This window comes from Phoxinus phoxinus (assembly GCF_949152265.1).
Source record: "Phoxinus phoxinus genome assembly, chromosome: 17".
NCBI classification, from domain to species: Eukaryota; Metazoa; Chordata; class Actinopteri; order Cypriniformes; family Leuciscidae; genus Phoxinus; species Phoxinus phoxinus.
The window spans coordinates 21,817,457-21,838,162 of record NC_136892.1 but is presented as its reverse complement, the minus strand read 5'-3'; the positions used below and the strand labels follow the sequence as shown (position 1 = coordinate 21,838,162).

The following is a 20,706-nucleotide window of genomic DNA, read 5'->3' as shown; positions in this document are numbered from 1 at the left end:
CATCTTTTTTTTTTTTTGTACAGTGTAGGTTTTCGTTTTATGGTACATGATGGTACTCTTTTAGAGATAAGATCACACATATGTGACCCTGGATCACAAAACCAGTCACAAGTAGCCAACAATACATTGTATGGGTCAAAATGATAGATTTTTCTTTTATGCTAAAAATCATTAGGATATTAAGTAAATATCATGATCCATGAAGATATTTTGTACATTTCCTATCATAAATATATAAAACATTTATTTTTGTGAGTGAATGCAGCACAATCCCGAACATAAATGAACAACTTTAAAGGCGATTTTCTAAATGTTTTGTTTTTTGCACCCTCAGATTCCAGATTTTCAAATAGTTGTATCTCGGCCAAATATTGTCCTATCCTAACGAACCATATATCAATGGAAAGCGTATTTATTCAGAAAAAAGCACCCATGTGACTGGTTTTGTGGTCCCGGGTCAAATATTTTCTTCCTGTCTCTCACCTGAACTTTGGTGGTGCCAGTGTTCAGACCGATCAGGACCTGTTCCTCTGACAGCTTGGCCACGCGTTCATCCCCCACCCTTAATGATTCCCTCACCAGCTCTGTCACGTCCACCTGCCAATCACTCCCCAAGAGGAAGTCTGACTGGCCCTGCCACTCCTCTGGCTCGGCCTCAAAGTGTGTGAGGACACGGACGGTGGTGCTCTGGTACTGTGGACCACAGCTACGATCCTTCTTGGCTCCTTCATCCCCATCATCTTCCCCAGACCTGTGGTAAAGACAGCAACCAATATTAAGTGTTACATCCCATTCTCAATTCAATTCAATTCGAGTACAATCAACTCATTTAAAATCCATAAAATTAAAAAGTTAAAAATGTTCATATATAACAGAGAAACATACAATTATATTCAAATCAAGTGGAAAAATAAATAAATAACGACATTAAATGGTTAGAAACAAAGATGCTATACATTAAAAATCTTCTGTGTGTGTGGTCCTGGTAAATGTCCCCATAAGTATGGAAATACCAGAACTCTGGATTGACAATATTATTTTCTTGATTTTAAATGGTAATGATAAATCAATAAAACAGCCTGTAGGCTATACACTCACTAAAGCTTACATTTACCTCAAAACAAGCTATTCAATGTCCATAAACTCAAATAACTCTAGAGAATAGTATTTTTGGTAAATATATGCACTGTATTTACACATTCATTATATTTTTACTTAACCTTTTAGTGGTCTTCATTATTTAATGTGTTTGAATGGCCAAATCTGTCATGAAAACAAGTTATTTCATTTTATTGTCATTTAAATGTTTCTATTTCACCAAACAAACAATTAGTAGAGTAGAAACAATTCTGTTATTAAAAAGTTGATATAAAACCTGCTTGATGTGCAATTTAAGTGTTTGTTCAAATCAGTTTAACTATTTGAGTGTTAATTATTAAATAAGTTTGATTAATTAATTGATTATTAATTATTTATTTATTTTCGGTTTTCAGCCAAGTGCATCCTGAATTTTCGATTTCGGCCCAGAATTTTCATTTCGGTGTATGGAATGTCCCCATAAAACATGGAAACCCAACGTGTGTGTGTGTGTGTGTGTGTGTGTGTGTGTGTGTGTGTGTGTGTAGAGCAGTGATGCTCAACCTCTTGTAAAGGGGCGAGTTGCTTTAAAAGGCTGTAAACATGAACCCTATTCACATTACATTAATGCATTTCCTCTCCTAAAACAAAAAGTCCAGACCAGGTGAATGGCGGGGCAGCTCTGACTGTTCCATTATTTTTAATGAGTTAAACCATCCAAAATAAAAAAACAACAGCAGTGGCAGGTTAACACAGTGGCTCTGACCGGTGGGGAGGCCACGCTCCTTTAGACATTTACGCAACGACGCCTGACCAATGGCAGAAACAGTATGACATTTACAGAACACAGGTGTATAAACAGGGCAGGCGGCACTCAGCTGAGGAATGTCAGGTCACAGGAGGTCTCAGGAGTAATGAGCTCCAGTCTTACAACAAAACCACATGTCTGCCGCTCTCACAGAGGTAATCAAAATGCTACCTGAGACAGACATGACCTCGGACCAAGGGCACATATGATACAGCCAGGGTGCCAAATGTTCAACACGAATGTGAGTAAATAGTGGCTTTTTGATGAATACAACACACCAGCTGGCCATTATCTTAAAGGGACAGCTCACCTATAAATGAAAACTCTTCATAATATATTCCCTTATGTCATTCTAAACCTGCATGACTTGCTTTTTTTTGTGGAACATAAATTAAGTTATTTTGAAAGTCCAAAACAACACTGGATCCCATTGACTTTCATTGTAAAAAATCCCCAAAAAACACAAAGAATTTCTTCAAAATATCATCAAGGATTTTTTTTTTAGATTTGGAGTAGTTTCACGTAGCCAGACTTCAGACTGACGGCAGAAGGTCTGGACATCGCAGCTTTCATTGGCCAAGGAGCACCCAAGAGGACGTCTGACTGTCATATAAAGCAACAAATCACAGTTTGTTTAGTTCCGCGTCATGTTTATTCATTCAAGAACGCTGTGCAAGTTTACTGCTACAATGGTGCAGCAAACTTCACATACTTTTGAAAGTCCAGTGTCTAGTTGACCCTTATAAGCGCACATGGTCACTGTTGTAAACGACGGCTTTCTTCTTCCATGAGGGGGTTTGGCATCACGACGGCTTTGTTTCCAGGTGGACCGTTAAAGAACGCAACACACGCTCCTCCCGGAAAACCTGGAGAATTCAATCAGATGACAACTTCAAAATGTGTTTCCCATTTTATGTGCCTTGTGGATCAGATGTTCAGCCAACGATTCATGGCTGTGACGTCTGAAGCTGCGACTTCACTCTTAAAAATACATTTTCCAAAAGTTTTTTTTGTGTGCAGTGAATGGAAAGGTTCAATGAGTGTTAAATGTTCTTCATGGAACCATCGATACCAAGTTGAAAATGATGCTGCGAGTCTTTCCTCCTTCAAGTAGATAGGGGCTGGATTTGCATGTCTATTGCATGTCTAATTTTCTTGCATAGGAAAGAGCTGCCCAGGGGCATTGCGAAGATGGCCGCCGAGTGAACTTGCCTTAAAGGATTTTGCTAATATGCATGAAAAATTCTGTCACAAGGACAAAAATAAATATTTTAAATAAAAATAATGTCAAATACAGTTTCATGGCCAGTAAGAAATATTGAGTGCTAAACTTTCTCAGTTCACTCAAAAAGCCATTTTTGTTATAGAGAAAGCTCAGAATGATGAAATTCCTGATGGACTGGTTCAAGAGGAGGTTTGGTCAGAGAACACATTTGTATCTTCGTAATGGAAAAGCGATCAGTGTGCAATCCACAGATTCGATTCCTGACCACCATACATTACTGATGACAACCAAACAACTTATAGCCACATTTATTCCTCAGACGCATCAATGCCTCACAAGTTTTCTACTGCTCAATTCCATCTGTCTTCCGTCATCCTCTTCTCACTTATCATGCATGAGTCAATCCGGTAGGATTGTTTCTGGTGGAAGAGTAATTAAAAATTATCTTGTGGATATCCGCAGCGCACGGCAACATTAACCTGCATATTGTCTGATGCTAGCGCGTCAGAGGCAGGTGGGTGCCTGAAGACGACCCAGCGGTAATTAAAAAGTCAGCGTCCGCATCCTCCCCGCACCTCCATCATGCGATCCGGAGGGAGCTCCGCTACATATCTGGTGTTACCAAGAAACAACAGAGCATGAAAACAGCTGAGGGGAGGGTTGATAGAGACTGGGCAGGTGAGCTGGAACATTATGGGCGCTGTGCATTATTGAGAGATTTATTAAAGGGGTGGTTGATTATGATTTAAATTTTTTTAACTTTAGTTAGTGTGTAATGTTGCTCTTTGAGCATAAACAACATCTGCAAAGTTGCAATGCTCAAAGTTCAAAGCAAAGTGAGATATTTGCTTTTAAAGAAATTGCTTTTTAAGGACTACAACAAATGGCTGGTAGGGACTACACGACATTCCTCCTGGGTTAGTGACATCACCAACCCTAGAATTTACATAAACACCGCCCCCTGAAAACGATTTATAGATTATCAAGACAGAATATGCTAATCAATGACTAGAAGATAACTACACATCAGCTACATAAATGCATCAACTAACCATTCAGAAATGTCCTGTTGCTTCTACATGTTGTTACTTCTTCTTGAGTCTCTCATCATTGACTCTGTTTACATCATCTGACTCCAGTTTGAACATAAAAGGCTAAAAGTTTTTGAAATTTTGATTGCATGTCTGTGTGAGGTAAAATCACTCAAGCTGTTGAAGCTCCACCCTCTGTGCCGCGAGCAGCAGCTCATTTGCATTTAAAGGAACAGACACAAAACGGTGCGTTTTTGCTCACCCTCAAAAAGTGACAACTTTAACATGCTATATAAAAATATCTGTGGGGTATTTTGAGCTAAAACTTCACATACACACCCTGGGGGCATCAAATACATATTTTACATTTTGTGAAAAGGGCATTATACCACCCCTTCAAAGTAAATGTAAAAAATGGTTAAGTTTTCAAATTACCAGCAGAACCATATTGCATAATGTGTGGGTTGTGCAGGATATTTTCTGCTCAGTTAAAGATTATAACACTTGATAGAATATGGTTTCCAGGCTCTTTTCATCTCAATTATAATTTATAGAAGTTATATAATAATCTCTGAATTAAAATAGGCATTTAAAAATACACTTCAGGAGAGAAATGCAGAGCTGAAGGAACTACAAAAAATAAGGAATGATGCAGGGTAGACTTTTCCACTCTTTACTGTGAACTTTAGGCTATATTATGGTATTCATATTAGTAAGGTATTAGAAATAATAGTGTCAACTGTTTAATCAGAAAGTTCTGGAGAGGGTTTTAGTACAACAGACTCTTATCTCAAAATATAAAAGGAAAATGTGATTCCTTGAAACAAAGGGTGGATTTACATTACATTGTTCAAGTGAACCAATTGCGATTTTTTCCCTCTTAAGTGGCAGAGATCGGATATGACCCACGAACGTGTAAGCAGGAAAAAAGCGCTTGGATTCAGATATTCTCAGATCAGTTTCAGGCTTAATTTATACGAGGAAATAAATCTGATATAAATTGAATTATTGCATTGAATATGAATTGGAACTCGAGAGAGAGTTTTAAAGAGCCACTGCTTCTTTGCGTCGAAATGAGCCAGTTGAGGTGGTTCGGGCATCTGGTTAGGATGCCCCTTGGGTGCCTCCCTAGGGACGTGTTTCAGGCACGTCCAGCTGGGAGGAGGCCTCGGGGAAGACCGAGGACTAGGTGGAGAGATTATATCTCCACATTGGCCTGGGAACGCCTTGGGATACGTAAAGCGGCGGACAGATCGGATATTCCCCTCAATGCGAGTCGTACGCCACTGAAAAAACAACGGTGGTGAATGACGTCAACTCAGGTGGACACCAACCGCAATCACACGACTCTTTTCAATGCCAAGGCTGCAACAAGGGCTCTCCTATTTTTTCTCGACATTAAGAGACCAAAGTTTTGCTGACCTTTAAAGATGGTGCGGAAAGCAAAAGCTTGTATTATCATTTTGTTGGCGTCCATTGCAAATTGCGCCATTTTTATTTCCTTTTCGGCCTAGCTTTTCTTTGCCAGTATGTCTACTAGGGTTGTTTCGCTAAGTGTATAGTGTAAATGCAGATATGGGTCACTTTTAAAAGATGATGTAAACTGGTTGTCAAAAAAAATCAGATATAGTCAACCAATCGGAATTGGGCATCAGGACCAGGAGTGTAAATAAGGTCAAAAGCGTCGCTAACCTCTGGTTGGCAGCATCTATAGGAACTCTCCAGCCCCTGATTTGGCTGAGCTCTGGATCAGACATCTCGATCTGCAGGGGGAGTCGAGGCATCCACACGCTCACCTCCAGCTGAGCGCTGAGGTAACTGTATGTGAAGTTCACCATCATCCGCACTCTCCCACGCGTCTCCTTGCCGTTGACGTACACATAATCGCACCTTTCGGACACCTAAGAAGGAGAAATACAAATCAGACAGCAGACAAACAAAGCATTCAAGCAGCACTGTATTCAAAACGCACTAAATTAAAGAAAATTGCAGCTCTGGCCGAGGTATCAGCCTACTTTTCGCTCCAATTTCCTGGCGACCGTTTCAAATTTTGAAAGCGCAAAAAAAAAATTAGGCCTCTTCTTGTGCTAATCAGCGCAATATGTGAAAAACAGTCTGGCCTTTGTGTGTTTTGTGCCGCTGTTATTCGCTTTCATTCTGCACTTTAATGAGGAAGATGAGAGATTGGACAGGCTTTGACTGGCCTGTCCAAGTATTTATTTCTGACTACAGTCAGTGGGGGAGTCGTTGTCGTTGATAATGAGAGTGTTTGGATGTCTATATTTCTCAGGCTTTGGGGTTGAAAGGAGCTAAGCAGATGGAGATACGGAAGAAGACAGAAAAAAGCTGAGTGGTCAAGTCTTTCTACAGCAGCAAAGTAATTCATTTGCAGAACATCTATTGCTCTTAGCCAATGCTTATGATACCTGGCAGATAAAATCGTATGTCATCCAATCAACCTGAGGGCTTCTTTGATAACAACAGATGTGGAAGTGGACCAATGGCATGGCTTGGTTTCTGGGCAGCTGCCCATCAGCTCAAAATCCCAGATGACAAGAGTGTCAGTTGTTTGTGAGATTTCCCTAATGTTGTGCCATTTTCTAGAGCATCATACTTGTTACATCTCAATACCAGACTGCTATTTAGCAGCAGCAACCAGTAGCCAACCTTTCAAGTCCTCATTTGGTGACTGCTCAAGTATCTCAGGAAATATATAAATATATAAACTCCAACTTTTCTTTTTGAATAGACAAACAGAAAATCTGAACTCAAAGAAAGACCACTTTCCAATGAAGTTTAAGACTGCTTCTCAGTTTGTGACATCAAGTTAGTGGTGCATTTATTTAACTTGAGTTTTCAGTAACCATTATGCAGCGTGCACTGAACCCAAATGAAAAAGTCATTTTGTGACAACGGCTACAACATAATTATATCTGTGAACTCAAAATAGCATTGACTTTTATGACAGAATTATGGAAAGTTGGATTTAACATAAATGCCAAATACATACATTACATAAATGACAAGGTTGTTTAGGATGGTTCCAGTTACACGACTGAAGTTGCTTTCTAATTTTCGAACAGTTTTTCTGTTGTGGACCACACTTGGAATTAAACAGGTTTCAAAATCCCATAGAATGTAGATGTAGGATGACGAATGTTTGTGCCTTGATCACCAAATCAGCATATTAGAATGATTTCTGAAGGATCACACTGAAGACTGGAGTAATGACTGCTATAAATTCAGCTTTTCCATCACAAGAATAAATTACATTTTAAAATATATTAATATAGAATCCAGTTATTTTAAATTGTACACTATTTCAAAATAAATGTCACATAAGTCACATAAAAGATTAACCTTGACATTTTGTTCGAGTGTAAAATAATTAGGTTGTGCACAGATGATCTTTTACTGTACTGAAAAATAAATATCCTTTGCATTTAACTTGGTCAGCAGTAGAGAATATTTTTTTTTAAGTCAAGTCAAAAGTAAAATGTAAAAAATAATTAATTAAATAAATGAATACATTTAATAGCATACTGAGTTACACTGTGATTTGAATGAACAATTATTTTTGCTGACCAATTTAAGTTCTCAAATGCACTTACATATTTAATTATGAAACTTAAACTGCCACTGGTGGAATTTGGATGTAATTAGATAAACACATGGATCATGGACAACACATGTCAATGTTAGATGTATCCCTGCTGTGAGCTATTTCATAAAACAGTGGGGACCAAATCCACTAGGGTAAAAAGTGACTAAAAGTAAATGACGCCTAGGCTTAAAATAATAAACAACTGCAGCGAATCTGTTAAACTGTCTGGATCTGCCCATATAAATGACATAATGGAACAATTTGCAGTTTTACATCGACAATTGTATTCTTCACTTACTTACTTACAGATTGTAAATCTCCCACAACAGTCTGAGAGCCAGCGAGCCTTAGATATGCTCTGGTGGCCTATGAAGGGTATTGCTGGGTGTACAGGGTGACAGTGTGTGGAGTACATGAGGTCAATCTAACTTCACTGCAACATGCCCTTCCCATGAGTGTCTGTAGGCATCATAACTAGCAGGTATGGTAGAGCATTAATCAGGAACATTAAGACTGCTGAATAGAGGGACACTTACAGAGGACGTCAAGATCCCCGTAGGGAACAGAGTTGGGTACTTAATGACCCATTCAGACAGGCACACAGAGAGACTGGACTTTGTTGCATGACGCAAGCGCTGTCCCTTTCTGCCCGTCCATGTCTGACTGAAATAATTAGCAGAGTGCCTCTAGAGCAACTCTAGACGTTCACTGCAAGGTGAACACAATGTTTGGGATTAAATAGCAAAAAATAGATATGCTACAAACTTAACTGCAGTTTTCAGTTGTACAAATCAGAGTAGCTTTTCCAATTGCGACAAGACAGCTGTTTTTGTCGCTCACAGTAACGATTTTCACGGTAACTTTAGCTAAGCAAACCGATAACAATCAAATGCATTCAAATGAAGTCTAATTCAAATGAACTGTGGTTCAATTAAATAAATAAATATAATATATTATAATATCATGTCATATTGTATCAAATGAATGTTGGATTCAAATGAATCTGAATTGTTTTAACTGAACAGGTACAAAAACAACACTGATTCATTTGAGAAAATATTTTAAAATGGTTTCCATTTGAAATATAGATTTTCACTAAATATATTTAACACTGTTTCACTCCATCAATAGTCACAGTCATATTTCTTCAATGTAGTTTGCTCATTTATGTTATGTTTTCAGAAGAATAGCTTGATTCCGTCGAATCCGCCATTTTTGTCCGACAAAGCAGTCAGGAGAGTAGATTAACGTTGGTGTACTGACGTCTTCTTGGGGTTAAAACAACATTCCTTTGTTCATTCATGTTTATTTGATGCTATAAATTAACTAAAAGAAAGAAATGATCGGTTTACGAGCAGCTTTATCTGAGGCTCTACAGCAATCTGTCAGACGCATTAAAGAGCCACAAAACGGTATTTATTGTTTAAAAATGACCAAATTTGAAAGTTGAGACTTTGTTTCATATCAAAAGTAACCTGGTCTGTCCTGTCTGTCAGCGCATTGTCAGTGTCCTCTCTGCTCCGCGGTGTATTTTTCACTGCGTGAGAACATGGTGTGGCGTGAGAGCGGCGTGGCTTGTCGGACATAGCAACAGTAACTAAAGGGGAGCTAATTTCCACACACTGTTTCCTATGAGTGTAGTTGAGCCAAACCCATATCTAAAAGGACAAATCATATAGTCTAAGAGATTCAACTCAATTTTAAATAAATGTGTAATGTGTTGCATTTCGCCTTTGTAGTGAAATTGAACTACCTTTAATATAAATAGCTTGTAAAATAACAAGCCTTAATTTTAAAGTAGGTTTTCAAACACTGAGTGAAACGCACTTCCCTTGACACACGCATTTGCATGAACACACATCTAAAAGAATCTGCTCCAGCTCTACAACATCTCCATAACTATCCTCACTTCTGTCTCTGTATTTTCCTCTCTCGTTACTCTTTCAGTCTGTCCATATATCTGTCTGTGCAGAAGATCACAGTAAAATAGCCACTGGCAAGGGTTTTTTTAAATTGTTAACCTAGAGTCTTTTTAAAGTCCGCGTGAACCGGAAGTTGCAAACGACTTTTCTCCAGTGTTGTGACGTACAAGTGAAAGGGAATATTGAACAGAAGGCAGGGTTTTACTTTAGCGCTCCTCCTCTCCATCTCTGCTCATAGCCGACTAACGGTTTGAGGGTAGTGTTTAAGCGTTTTCAACCCAAGCCGTCAAACTGACGTCATCAGAATAGGAACGCAATTCCAGACAGGAAGTAACTTTTCAGAATTTGATTAAAGATTACCATGGCAAACTATTTTTACTATGTGTATTTATTTGCACGGATTAATTGTTCACCACAAGACTAGTAATATGCGCTAACAAAGTAAATAGGGTCACATTTGATTTCATGTCGACTTTAAACCTTGGGTAAATAGTTCTGGGTTATTTTGTTTAACATTTGCCATTGTTGGTCTGGTTGGTAAGCAATTGTATGGAGAAGAAAAGCTCGGACGTTCAGTTAAACATTTCCTTTTGTGTTCCACAAAGAAAGTCATACTGTACAGCGTTCCACGTTTCAATTGTATCATTTGTCATGACGCAATGAAACGGAAGTCATTCTTGTCCAAGTGGCCATACCAAGGTTGTACTCATTATTCCCAGTCAATACTTTAATAAATGACTATGTGGCAGCTATATTATTAGATGTTATTTTGTGGGTTTTCATGAAAATGGCCAGATGGAAGAATCTCTGCTGTGCAACCAAGGAGTATAGTTTTAAAATGACTAAATCGGTTTTGAATATTGCTCTTGTGCAGAATGTGAATGGTCACAGAATGTCCACAGAACATCTTGAACTGTAAGCCAACGGCTGTAAAAGGCTGGATTGAAAGGTTGTGTACCAGTAACGAAACAATTTAATAGTTTAATCTGCTCCAAAAAAACACCCTACATTTGATAAAGAAAATAAAGACTGGAGTAGAAGATTGGAGCCGTGATCTGGAGTCCAACAAGTCAAAATTTAGCAACCTAGCATTGAATGGTGTCAGGCATGTTAGTAGGAGACGACTAATGTGTTTTAATGCCAATATGCATGCATGGCGCCATTTAGCATGGCAGGGGAAACTTAATGGCATTGGGGAGCATGTCTTCAGCAGGTGTTAGAAGGATCTACAAAACTGCTGGCACTTTGAAAATTGACCAATACTTATGTTGTGAATCCTGCTGAACACAATGTAGCATGGAGGATCTGTTTGGAGATCAAATGTATATTTTCCGACATGATAACGATCCCAAACACGCTGCACATGCAACAAAGTTAATACAAATATGTGACCCGTGCTGGCAAAATGAGTCGGAATGCGCTCGGACTAATTTTGAGCTACAGGCAAAACAAGTGAAAAATGTAAATTAGAGGTTTTCACACAAATGTGGCTTCATTAAGCCCTCGTCTAGCGATCCTAATGCTCCAAATAGTATTTAAACATAAAATAATCTTTATTTGTACGTGTTCTGAGAGGAGTATCTTTCCTTTGTCCATGGCAAATGCTCACTTCTCGACGACTGGTGCTTCCACTAAAAGTAAAAAAAAAAGTTAAAGCGCAGCATTCCAACTTCATGAATATTCATAGCGAATTCTCTATGTCATGAGTCTGAACCAATGAAATGTGATTTTCAAACTCATGCTGATGTAAACAAAATCTTACTCGCGCTGACTGACACATCCACCACTCGCGCCGACTGACACCTCTCAGACGGCGCGCGACCCCGATATACACATACCGTATACACAGAATTACAGTTTTTCAAAATATCTGTCTTGGCGAGTATTTACGCAAACATTATCTGTTATGTCTTAAGTGAACATTTGGTTAACTTTTGGGGAAAAACATCTGATGTGTAACATTATACTAGATCCGTGTGGTACAGTAGGTATTAATATATAGGATGTCTGTTACATTATTGTTAATCAAACAATTGTAGTATCATGGAAAAAAAAAGTTGAATATATATTTTTCCTATATGGGTTTTGACTTGGTGTGTGGCAAATTTGGTGTTATTACCAGGGATTTTAAGGTATGGTTGCTAGGTGATTTTGTTTTGGAACCCTTAGAAATCTAACACTATTTTTCTCAAAATTTAGAAATTTGTGTTCGTTTTTGCCTGATTACAACAAATCATACATAATTTTTAAGTTTTTTTTAATAGAGAATGTGAATTTTAACAATAACTAATTTTGACTCATTTTGCCAGCACGGGTCACACATGTGGATGCCGTTCGCCATTCTCCATTGAACAATGACAAGTTTTTTTAGTTTATGATTGCTAAACAACTCTGTACAACTATGATGTACTGTACATGGACTGTATGAACTCTGTTTGTATCATTGAATCATGTTCCTATTATCACTGTAAAGTTGCCTTGAAACAATCTGTACTGTATAAAGCACTAGGCCTATATAAATAAAGGTGACTTGACCTTTGACACTACAATTCATGGTGTTCGTATCAGTGACAAAACATGTACAATAAACAATGGCAAAGTGTCTTCAGATGTTCTGAATCCAGGGCCCCAGTACCCGTGTGTGTATGTGTGTGTCAGCTACGGTGGGGAAGGAGAAGGATTCCTCTCCAGAGGTCAGTGTTTCAGTGTGGGGTGCTCATCAGATAATTAAACCCGGAGGGAGTAAATCTGCACACATTGTCATTTTCTCCCTCATAAAATGCTCTCATATTTGTTCCCACACGGTAGAAAGTGGAAGGCACAGCTTGTTCAGAAAAGCTTGAATTTAACATCCCTTTGATTTTCCGCCTTTGGCTTAACAACTGACAACTGACATTCCTTTAGAGTGGTGGAATGTATAGTGCTTTAAATCAAATATAATATAACTGTTTTAATACACTATGCGTGCCCTCCAACAGTTCTTTTGTTAAACAGATAACAAAATTATACTCATGTGTGTCTGCAGGTTCTTCCAGCTTGTGTCTTTTGATGAAAATCATCTAAAATACAAAAGTGCTTTACAGTAAATCACACCTCAACTTCTTCAACCTTCAAGGTCTTACTAATTACTAATGTATATACAAAATCTTTCACACATTTTTAATAATATAAAAATAAAGGGTGAAGATGTCAATTTTCCTATGCTGGACATCACTTTTGATCACTAGGCTACTGTGTGTATATAAAAACAACAACTAATTTTTTCAGATGATTCAGATCTAAATGGTTTTAGAAATTAGAAATTAGTGAGACCTTGTGATGTGGTGTATAAAAACGTTTAACAAAAGGACAAAATAAATGAACTATGGAGAGTCTGAAGTCTGATAATTGTCAAATTAACAATTGTTAAAAAGTTAAAAGTGCTCATGCATGATGTTTTATTAACAAAAAGCAGGAGGAACACGTTCAAATTGCCTATACAATCAGAATTAGAAGATGCCTATGTGTATATATACATATCCGTCTCACCTATGTTCCTCGCCTGGTTACTATACTAACCAGAGATATGTGGGGAGTACTCTGGGTTCGGGCCAGATTCTGAGCTCGGAGCCCTCCCCTCGGACAGCACGCCAAATACGCATACTTTTACACAATCTGATTATTTGTAAGTGTGAACTGGTGAAAGTAGTTTTTTTCCACAAGTGACCTGTTCATGTAAGTGACCTGTGCATGTCCCTTCCCACCTTAACCACGTTCTCGTCCGTCGAGCGACATTCCACCGACTCGGTCACATCGGTCACAGTTCCTTCGGTTCCAACGGTGACCACCTTCACCGGCATGGCAACAGTCTTCCCAGTGAGCACAGCGGTGTTAAGGATCTCCGTCTCCTGCACACAGAGGGCAGATCAATCAGACTGCGTTAACTCAGGAAAATTCACCAGTAATTATTCACGATAATTCGTCATTCTGTCAGCTCCAGCTCTTCAGCGCCAACATTGAGTCGCGCTATTAACCCAGTGAGTCATATCATTCAATTAGAGTCATCAGCTCTGGAGAGTCTCGAAGTGAGATGGAGAGGTCTGTTTAGAGCCAAACAACACATCCTGTTTTTATGAAACTGATACGCTCTTAGTTAATATTCACATGAAAAACACACCCAGGAATACATTTCACTATGAAGCCGCTTCAAAAAGAAAGAAAAAATATTTTCACACATAGTCAGAAGAAAATATGAGTGATTTCCCATGCAATATTTTTAGTATATAAAATTAAAATGTATGTATTTTTTTGTTTTTAATTGATCAGACTAATACTGTTTTTGCCTGTTTGATAAAAAGGAGACTAAAAAAATCCTGCAGACCACCTTGAATCAAACATGTTAAAACTACTCGGAACATTTGTGCAACCACATAGCAACACCCTAGCAATAACCCATAAAATAAATGCATTAAAAAAGCTAAATGATTAATAATAAACAATTTGACATAATTGTACTAACCCAGATCCTTAACCGTATGTACAGTATGGGCAATATAAATAGTGATGATTGCCTGAGGTAGCACCAGTAGTAATGATTCAAATGATGCTTGAACATCAATACCACTGTGGGAAGTTCCTGAAATATACATAACAACGTCAGACGGAAAAAAACCACATCTTATTTTCACAGAAATATCCTGTAATTATGGAGAAATTACAGCTAATTAACATATTCTGCAAATCTTATAATCTTATCTAAAGCACACCCATGTGTTCAATCTACAGTTTAAACAACCAAAGGATGGGTAATTAGATCAGTTAAGTCTGACTTGTGTTTTTCCTGCTGGCTGGGTGAGGAGACAGCTCACAACTGCCCTTATCATAAACCATGTGGCACTTTGAGATGGATAAACCAAAATAAAGAAGCCCTCTGCCAAGGTTGTGTTCTTCATCATAGGGTCTTTTCTTCTATTTGTCACAGCTCTCGCCATTTTCCTCTAGAGAAAACAGATAACATTATTTAATCCTGAACTGTGGATAATGAAATTTCAAGCTTGTTAATAAGACTGAGGTCTTCTGTTACTTTTTTTTATTTTTTCTTCTCCAGGCTGATCCCACTTCAGGCTTCACTTGGCAGCTGATTCTTATTTCAATCATTTTCACTTTAATGCACCACAATTGTGAGGATAAACGATCCACTTCCTTTCTTTCCCTTTATGCGTTTAAGCCGATCATTATTTTCTATCTAACACAGGCTGTGCTGTCTACTTCTGAGGTAGAATTTGAATACGCCGTTTCCCTTGATTTCGAAATTATGTAAATGTGCAACATGAATGTAGTCTGAGCAGCACAAGCTTGGTATTCAAACCTTACGCTCAGACATTTTGACAGGGAGTTATCACCTGTGTTTGATTTGCTGTCAAAACATTAATTTATCAAGACCAGGAAAATGACTCTGATAAATATTCAACGGGATGGGATGGGTGAAGTGTTTACAATTTGCTCTCTCCCTTTCACTCACTCCCCGCTCAGAGGAATTCAAAGAACTCAGCGACAGTGTTCGGCAGACAAGGTGCTTTCAAATGTCTTTCAATGTGTCCATTCACCGGCTGTTAAAACCGAACAATGTAATTTTCAGTCAAGCTTGAAGATTACGGAGGGAATTAAAAACAGAATTCCAGAGTAAAACAGGCAAAGCGGTGGAAAGCCTCTCATTGTGATGCCACAGACTTGGATGGGTGCACTTTTTCTGTAAAAAAACAAAGCTAAGGTGAGTTCAGTTCAGCGAGGGAGGACAATTTTAAACCACACAGGTCAAATCCATTGACCCTTGAGAAATACATACCAGCCTCTACCGTCTGACTCACATGGCAAAAGCACACACACAAAACAACTTTTTTGCTCAGGGAAATATCAACAAAAAAGTTTCATATTTGAAACTTGTACCCAAAGATTCTAACGCTTTTATTAAAAAAAAGAAAAGTAACTTTTTATCCACCATCAGAATTATGTGTATTTGAATGTTTGCACAGGTACATAAGGACTACAGTACTCTACCCTTCCAATGTTCCAAAAAGTAATATAGACTCTCCAAATTTATAAATACACATACAGTAAGAAGCAAATCTTAATCCAGTTCAGTCATATGAAAGTCCCATAAATCGGTGTTAAATTATTTCAGGCTTGTGAAGAAAATGTGATGTGTTAAGACCTGACAAAAATGAATAAAAACACTTTTTAACAGCACTCTACTTCTTGAATTAATTTAAAAAAAGTAAAATAGTTTGTAATATGTTGTGATATATATATATACACATACATGTTTTTTAAGTTTATAAAAAATTAAAGATATAAAAAAATATATACATATAATATATATAGGCTATATATAAAAAACAATACTACAAATTAAATAAAAATCCATGTTAATGGGCATGATGTTGTGTTTGGCAAGCGCCACAATGCAAAGTACAGTTTTCTCACGCTTTTGACATTAAGGGAGAACGAAAATGAAGGAAGATTTACTCTGACAGCAGGACTGATGTGTGTGGCATGAGAACCAGCAGAACTAATATACCACTAGTTCACATCCACCTACACTCCCAGTCCTCCCCCAATCATGATGCTCCAGTTGTTGAAACACACCGTCCCTCTCCTTCCCCCAACCCCATCTCTGGAGCTCCTATGAGCTGCTGTTCCAGAGGGAGGGCGATGAATCCAAGCACAATGTGTTATTCATGCAGTCTTGTCATCCGCTGCTGCCTGCCTTGTCGGTAAACATTGCTCCCTGGACCGCTGACTGATTAGTGTTAGTTATGCGTGGATGCTGGGTTTCAAGAACAGGCTGGGCTGGCGTACGTTCTCCTAGAGACCGTCTCTATGGGAGGGCAGTGCTTCTACAACACACACTTACTCTTAAATGGCTTCACACTATCTTGGGAAAAAGAGAGAAAAAAGGAGGAGGTAAATCGATAAAAGGCCATTATACTTTTTGGGCAGCATTTGTAGGGTCTACAGAGGTATTGCAGGTCAGGGAACGGAGGGTTAATATCAGCACAGGTGATTGGTTCAGTTTGTGGTGGACCAACGCCGGCTCACACGGGGTCTAACGCTCAAGGACAGGCAGCGCTGAATGCATTGGCACCCCGTGTGGATCCTCCCGGGTGATGCCGCAGACATGCTATTACAGAGCCATCGATCGACGGCTGTATTTCTTTTCAAGACCGCAGGTCCTCCCAGCTCTTCAGCAGCAAGGGCTGAAGCCTATTTGCCTCTGAGAGTCTTGCTGACAGAGCCTCTGATAAAATGGCACAACAGTGCAGACAAACAGGGAGCAAAGAGGAAGATGGCTATTGATTTCAGTAATAGCGCAAAGAGATGAAGCAAACGCTTAGCTGCCGTTGAACACATTACAGCCACTGGGTCAGCCAAGCATCCATCAGCAGCCGCTAGCACGAGGATAATCACAGTTATACCGTTTCCGCATCAAACCATAATCCAAGGCCTCTCCACCTCACTGCTTGGTTAAATACGCACTCTTTCTAGGAATTACGAGACCCATTATGAACAGAGGATAAAATGGATATCTCCTCTACCATTGCTAAAGAATGAAACATTCCTGCATTATTCATGACATTGCATGTTCATAGAAACAGCATGATTTAGCCAAGTAGAAATTGTTCCAGGATCAAGATTTTTTTGCTGGTCCTGGAACAACATTCTTATCAAACAATTATAGGCCAAACACATTCCCTAACCCTTAGCTACCCTTAAAACATGAGCTACTCTCATTCATACGAACGCTGTCCAAGCCCTAACCTCGGCCCCAAAGATCAAATTCTGGTGATAAGATGACAGGAAGCTTGTTCCAGGAACATGTCCTCCTTGAATCATGCCAAACACAAAGGGAGGGAGCAGTATTCAGCAGCATCTCAGTAATAATACCTTTCCACTGCACCACCAAGACAACCTCTACTGCTTGGTAACTAGATACCAACATATTAAAAAAGCATTTTTTTTATATTTTTGTTTAAGCATATGCAAAACTAATAATGCTGCCTATTTCTCACTTGAGAATTAATTAATGAATACTATAATACATAAAAGGCTTAGGCTACGTCTACATTAATCCGAATACATTTGAAAACCACTAGTACAATAGGCGTCACATGACTAAACATGCGTCGTCGTTTTCAAATACCTCTGTTTTCCACAGTTCACACTGCAACGAGAAACGGCGTTTTCAAATTTATCCACTTTGGAGAGCGTTTTCAAGAAGCTTTGTTTTCATTCATAAAAACACCGTCCCATGTGGGAGGAAGGCCAAAAAGGGAGAGAAAAAGATGCGTTTTCAAACAAAAACTAAATTTTAGTGTGGACAAGGCCTCAGTAATTTTGGCAAATACTACAAAAATAAGTACTTTACCATTGAAGGGAAGCGATTCAATATTGCGAGACTCGATACTGAAGAACCAATAACTGATGAAAAAAAAAAATCGGTTAAACCAATTATCTGTCTATTTCTATAGCAACCTGCAGCTCAATATCGAAACAGTACAGCCATATAGGAACTTGGATGAACTCCTTCACCACTATTCTAAATTAGCACTTGCTAAAAACTCAAACTTAGATGCAATCGCCATCTAACATTGCCTCTCTCATTTCCTGCATCTCTGGGGCAGTGAAATGTGGAAGTACAGATTCCATATGCCCTGCGTTGTGTGCAGGCCTCTAGGTGAGGGATAATGAATACATAGGCAGTTTCAGATAAGTGTGATAAGGCGGCAGCGGTCGTGTGCCCAGTGGCGGTGAAGAGAAAGGGAGGGAGAGAGTGAGATGCTGATAGTAATGAGGTAGCGTGCAGCGAGGACCATCGATCCCCACGGCTCAGTGGCAGGGCGCAGTTTACCGAGGCCATGCCGCCGCACACAAAAACACGCTTCTGTCTGCATCTTAATCTCTCAGCAGTCACAAATCAACTTGCATTTCTTTTAGACACCTGCACAAATTTTTTCTATCTTTTTCCTCTTTCTGTTCTTGCGCATGCCACGCGGTCCTGTGCTGCAGGGGGTTCTAGAGAAACACTTGCATCAACAGTAAATAAAGCAATAATACAGAACAATCTCAAATACTGGGGAAGGGTGAGCACTCTTTCAAACTGCAGAGTTTAAATGACTTTTCTCAAAGACATTCTCATAATAAATTGTTTGGATCGCATGTGTAAAAGGATAAATTCCTTGTTTTGTGCTCAGATGAAAGGTCGCTGGTCTCAGACAAAGATCAGAAATGTCAAAAATGCATTCTAAAGATCACAGCTGCTGAAAAGAACAGCTGAGATAGTTTAAGCTGGTTAATGCTGGTTTAGTTGGTAGACCAGCCTCAATGGACAGGTTTCTTTTCTGTGTTGTTGTATTTTCTTTTGACAATATGGGGTGGGATATATTGCAGATTTGAAAATAAAGTTTTTCCCCATTATGGTTGAATCACGGAAGCTACACCAGTTACTTTGCCAAGAGATCTCTTATTTATCATTTTTATACATATGTCATACGAGAGAAACAGGCATAGAAGAAGAGGAAGGTTACAGGCGAGGTGGTCTACATTCCAGATTTCACTGTTCCCCATTTCTCTGAATCGGATGTATTTTTACTCGAAAAATGTTCCAGAGTCCTTCCAAGTCCAAGGATTCGGTGAAATTTGCTAGGGACAGTTGACGTAATTGTCACTGGCCAGTAGAGTGCAGATCGGGCCAAATTTTTCTGTCCGAGCCCGGTCCGCGTCCGACAGAGCAGTAACCGAACCCGACCCGAGCCCGACAGGCATAAATATATTTATGTCCGAGCCCGACCCGAGACCGGCAGTTAAAATCCCATTTTTTTCTCATACTAATGACAATTGTACGTTTGTTTGTGTGGAAAGCCCGCTTTTAGTAAGCAACTGTAGGAAGGCAATCGGAAATGTCAATAGGATGAGCGCATTAGCGCGCGGAGCAAGAAGCGCTCTTAACACAAGCGTGCGCACATTATGCACGTGTTTTGTTGTCACGGCTACATAAACAAATGTCCGCACACAGGAAGACAGGTGTTATGGTAATATTTTTTACATGTATTTTAATCACAAAAACGATCGTTTGCATCAACTGAAAGCATCAGGCACATTGGCTACCTACATAATAAGCTGTTTTAAATTGAAAATGTTCAATGCCTTATCGCGGTGATGTGACCGAGCCCGACCCGAACCCGAACTTAATTTCTAAATATCTGTCCGAACCCGGCCCGGCCCGTCGGGCTCGGGTAGGGTATCCATCCTCTACTGGCCAGATTGGGTCAGTACTGCATTGTCATGAAAGTTAATCATTCATATGTGTTTTTAAGTCTTGCCTGATTATACAATCAATTAGATGCTTGCAAGCTGTAAGACGAAATAAATTCCAGCCAATTACTTTGGAACTAATTTTTGGGAAGAAAGTAAATAATACACAAGCAATTGACAGTGTTGTACAATGATTTGCTTCTTGCTACTGCAAAAGGAAGAGACATCAATATCTTTCACGAGTTCACACTTACATAGAGTATAAGGGAGTAAAGTTTAATGCGTATTTGGCGAGCTTGGAGGGCTCCGAGCTTGGAGTTCGGCCCGAACCCAGAGTACTCCCCCGTATGTAAATGGTTAGGACTAGAAGTGTGGGGAAGGTGTGGTGGAGGGATGCTGCTAAACTGTCAATGGATTGAGGTGAGACTGCTGAGTCTATATACCCTCTTATCATTGATTGCTCTCCCATCATGTTACAGTAATTATCTGAACGTGCTCCTCCCGAACTTTGTAAATAAAACATAATTTCGTAAATTTTTCTGGATGAGAAAAACTGTTCAACTGTCAATGCACAAGAGTACACTAGACTAGCGTAGAAATGTACAGTATGAAAAAGGATATTTATGTTTTAATTTAGATTATTATTGAAATTTTTATTTATTAATATTTAATTTATTTAGATTTGCTAAATAATCAATTATTAGTGTTTTTAAAGATGAACTTTAAATGAGCGTTAGATAAATAAGGGA

The 20,706-nt window shown here is 38.9% G+C and overlaps 1 protein-coding gene across 2 annotated transcripts in view; it reads right to left on the bottom strand.

Moving 5' to 3' along the window:
- LOC306984849 (transmembrane protein 132C) overlaps positions 1-20,706 on the bottom strand; it is a 133,203-nt gene that overhangs the window by 5,405 nt on the left and 107,092 nt on the right. For both annotated transcript variants that reach the window (XM_079586553.1, XM_079586554.1), the window contains exons 5-7: positions 13,411-13,554; positions 5,834-6,042; positions 484-751 (exon numbers count right to left, since the gene is read on the bottom strand). In XM_079586553.1, the coding sequence (XP_079442679.1) occupies positions 484-751; positions 5,834-6,042; positions 13,411-13,554 (621 nt within the window). The remainder of the gene's footprint in view (positions 1-483; positions 752-5,833; positions 6,043-13,410; positions 13,555-20,706) is intronic.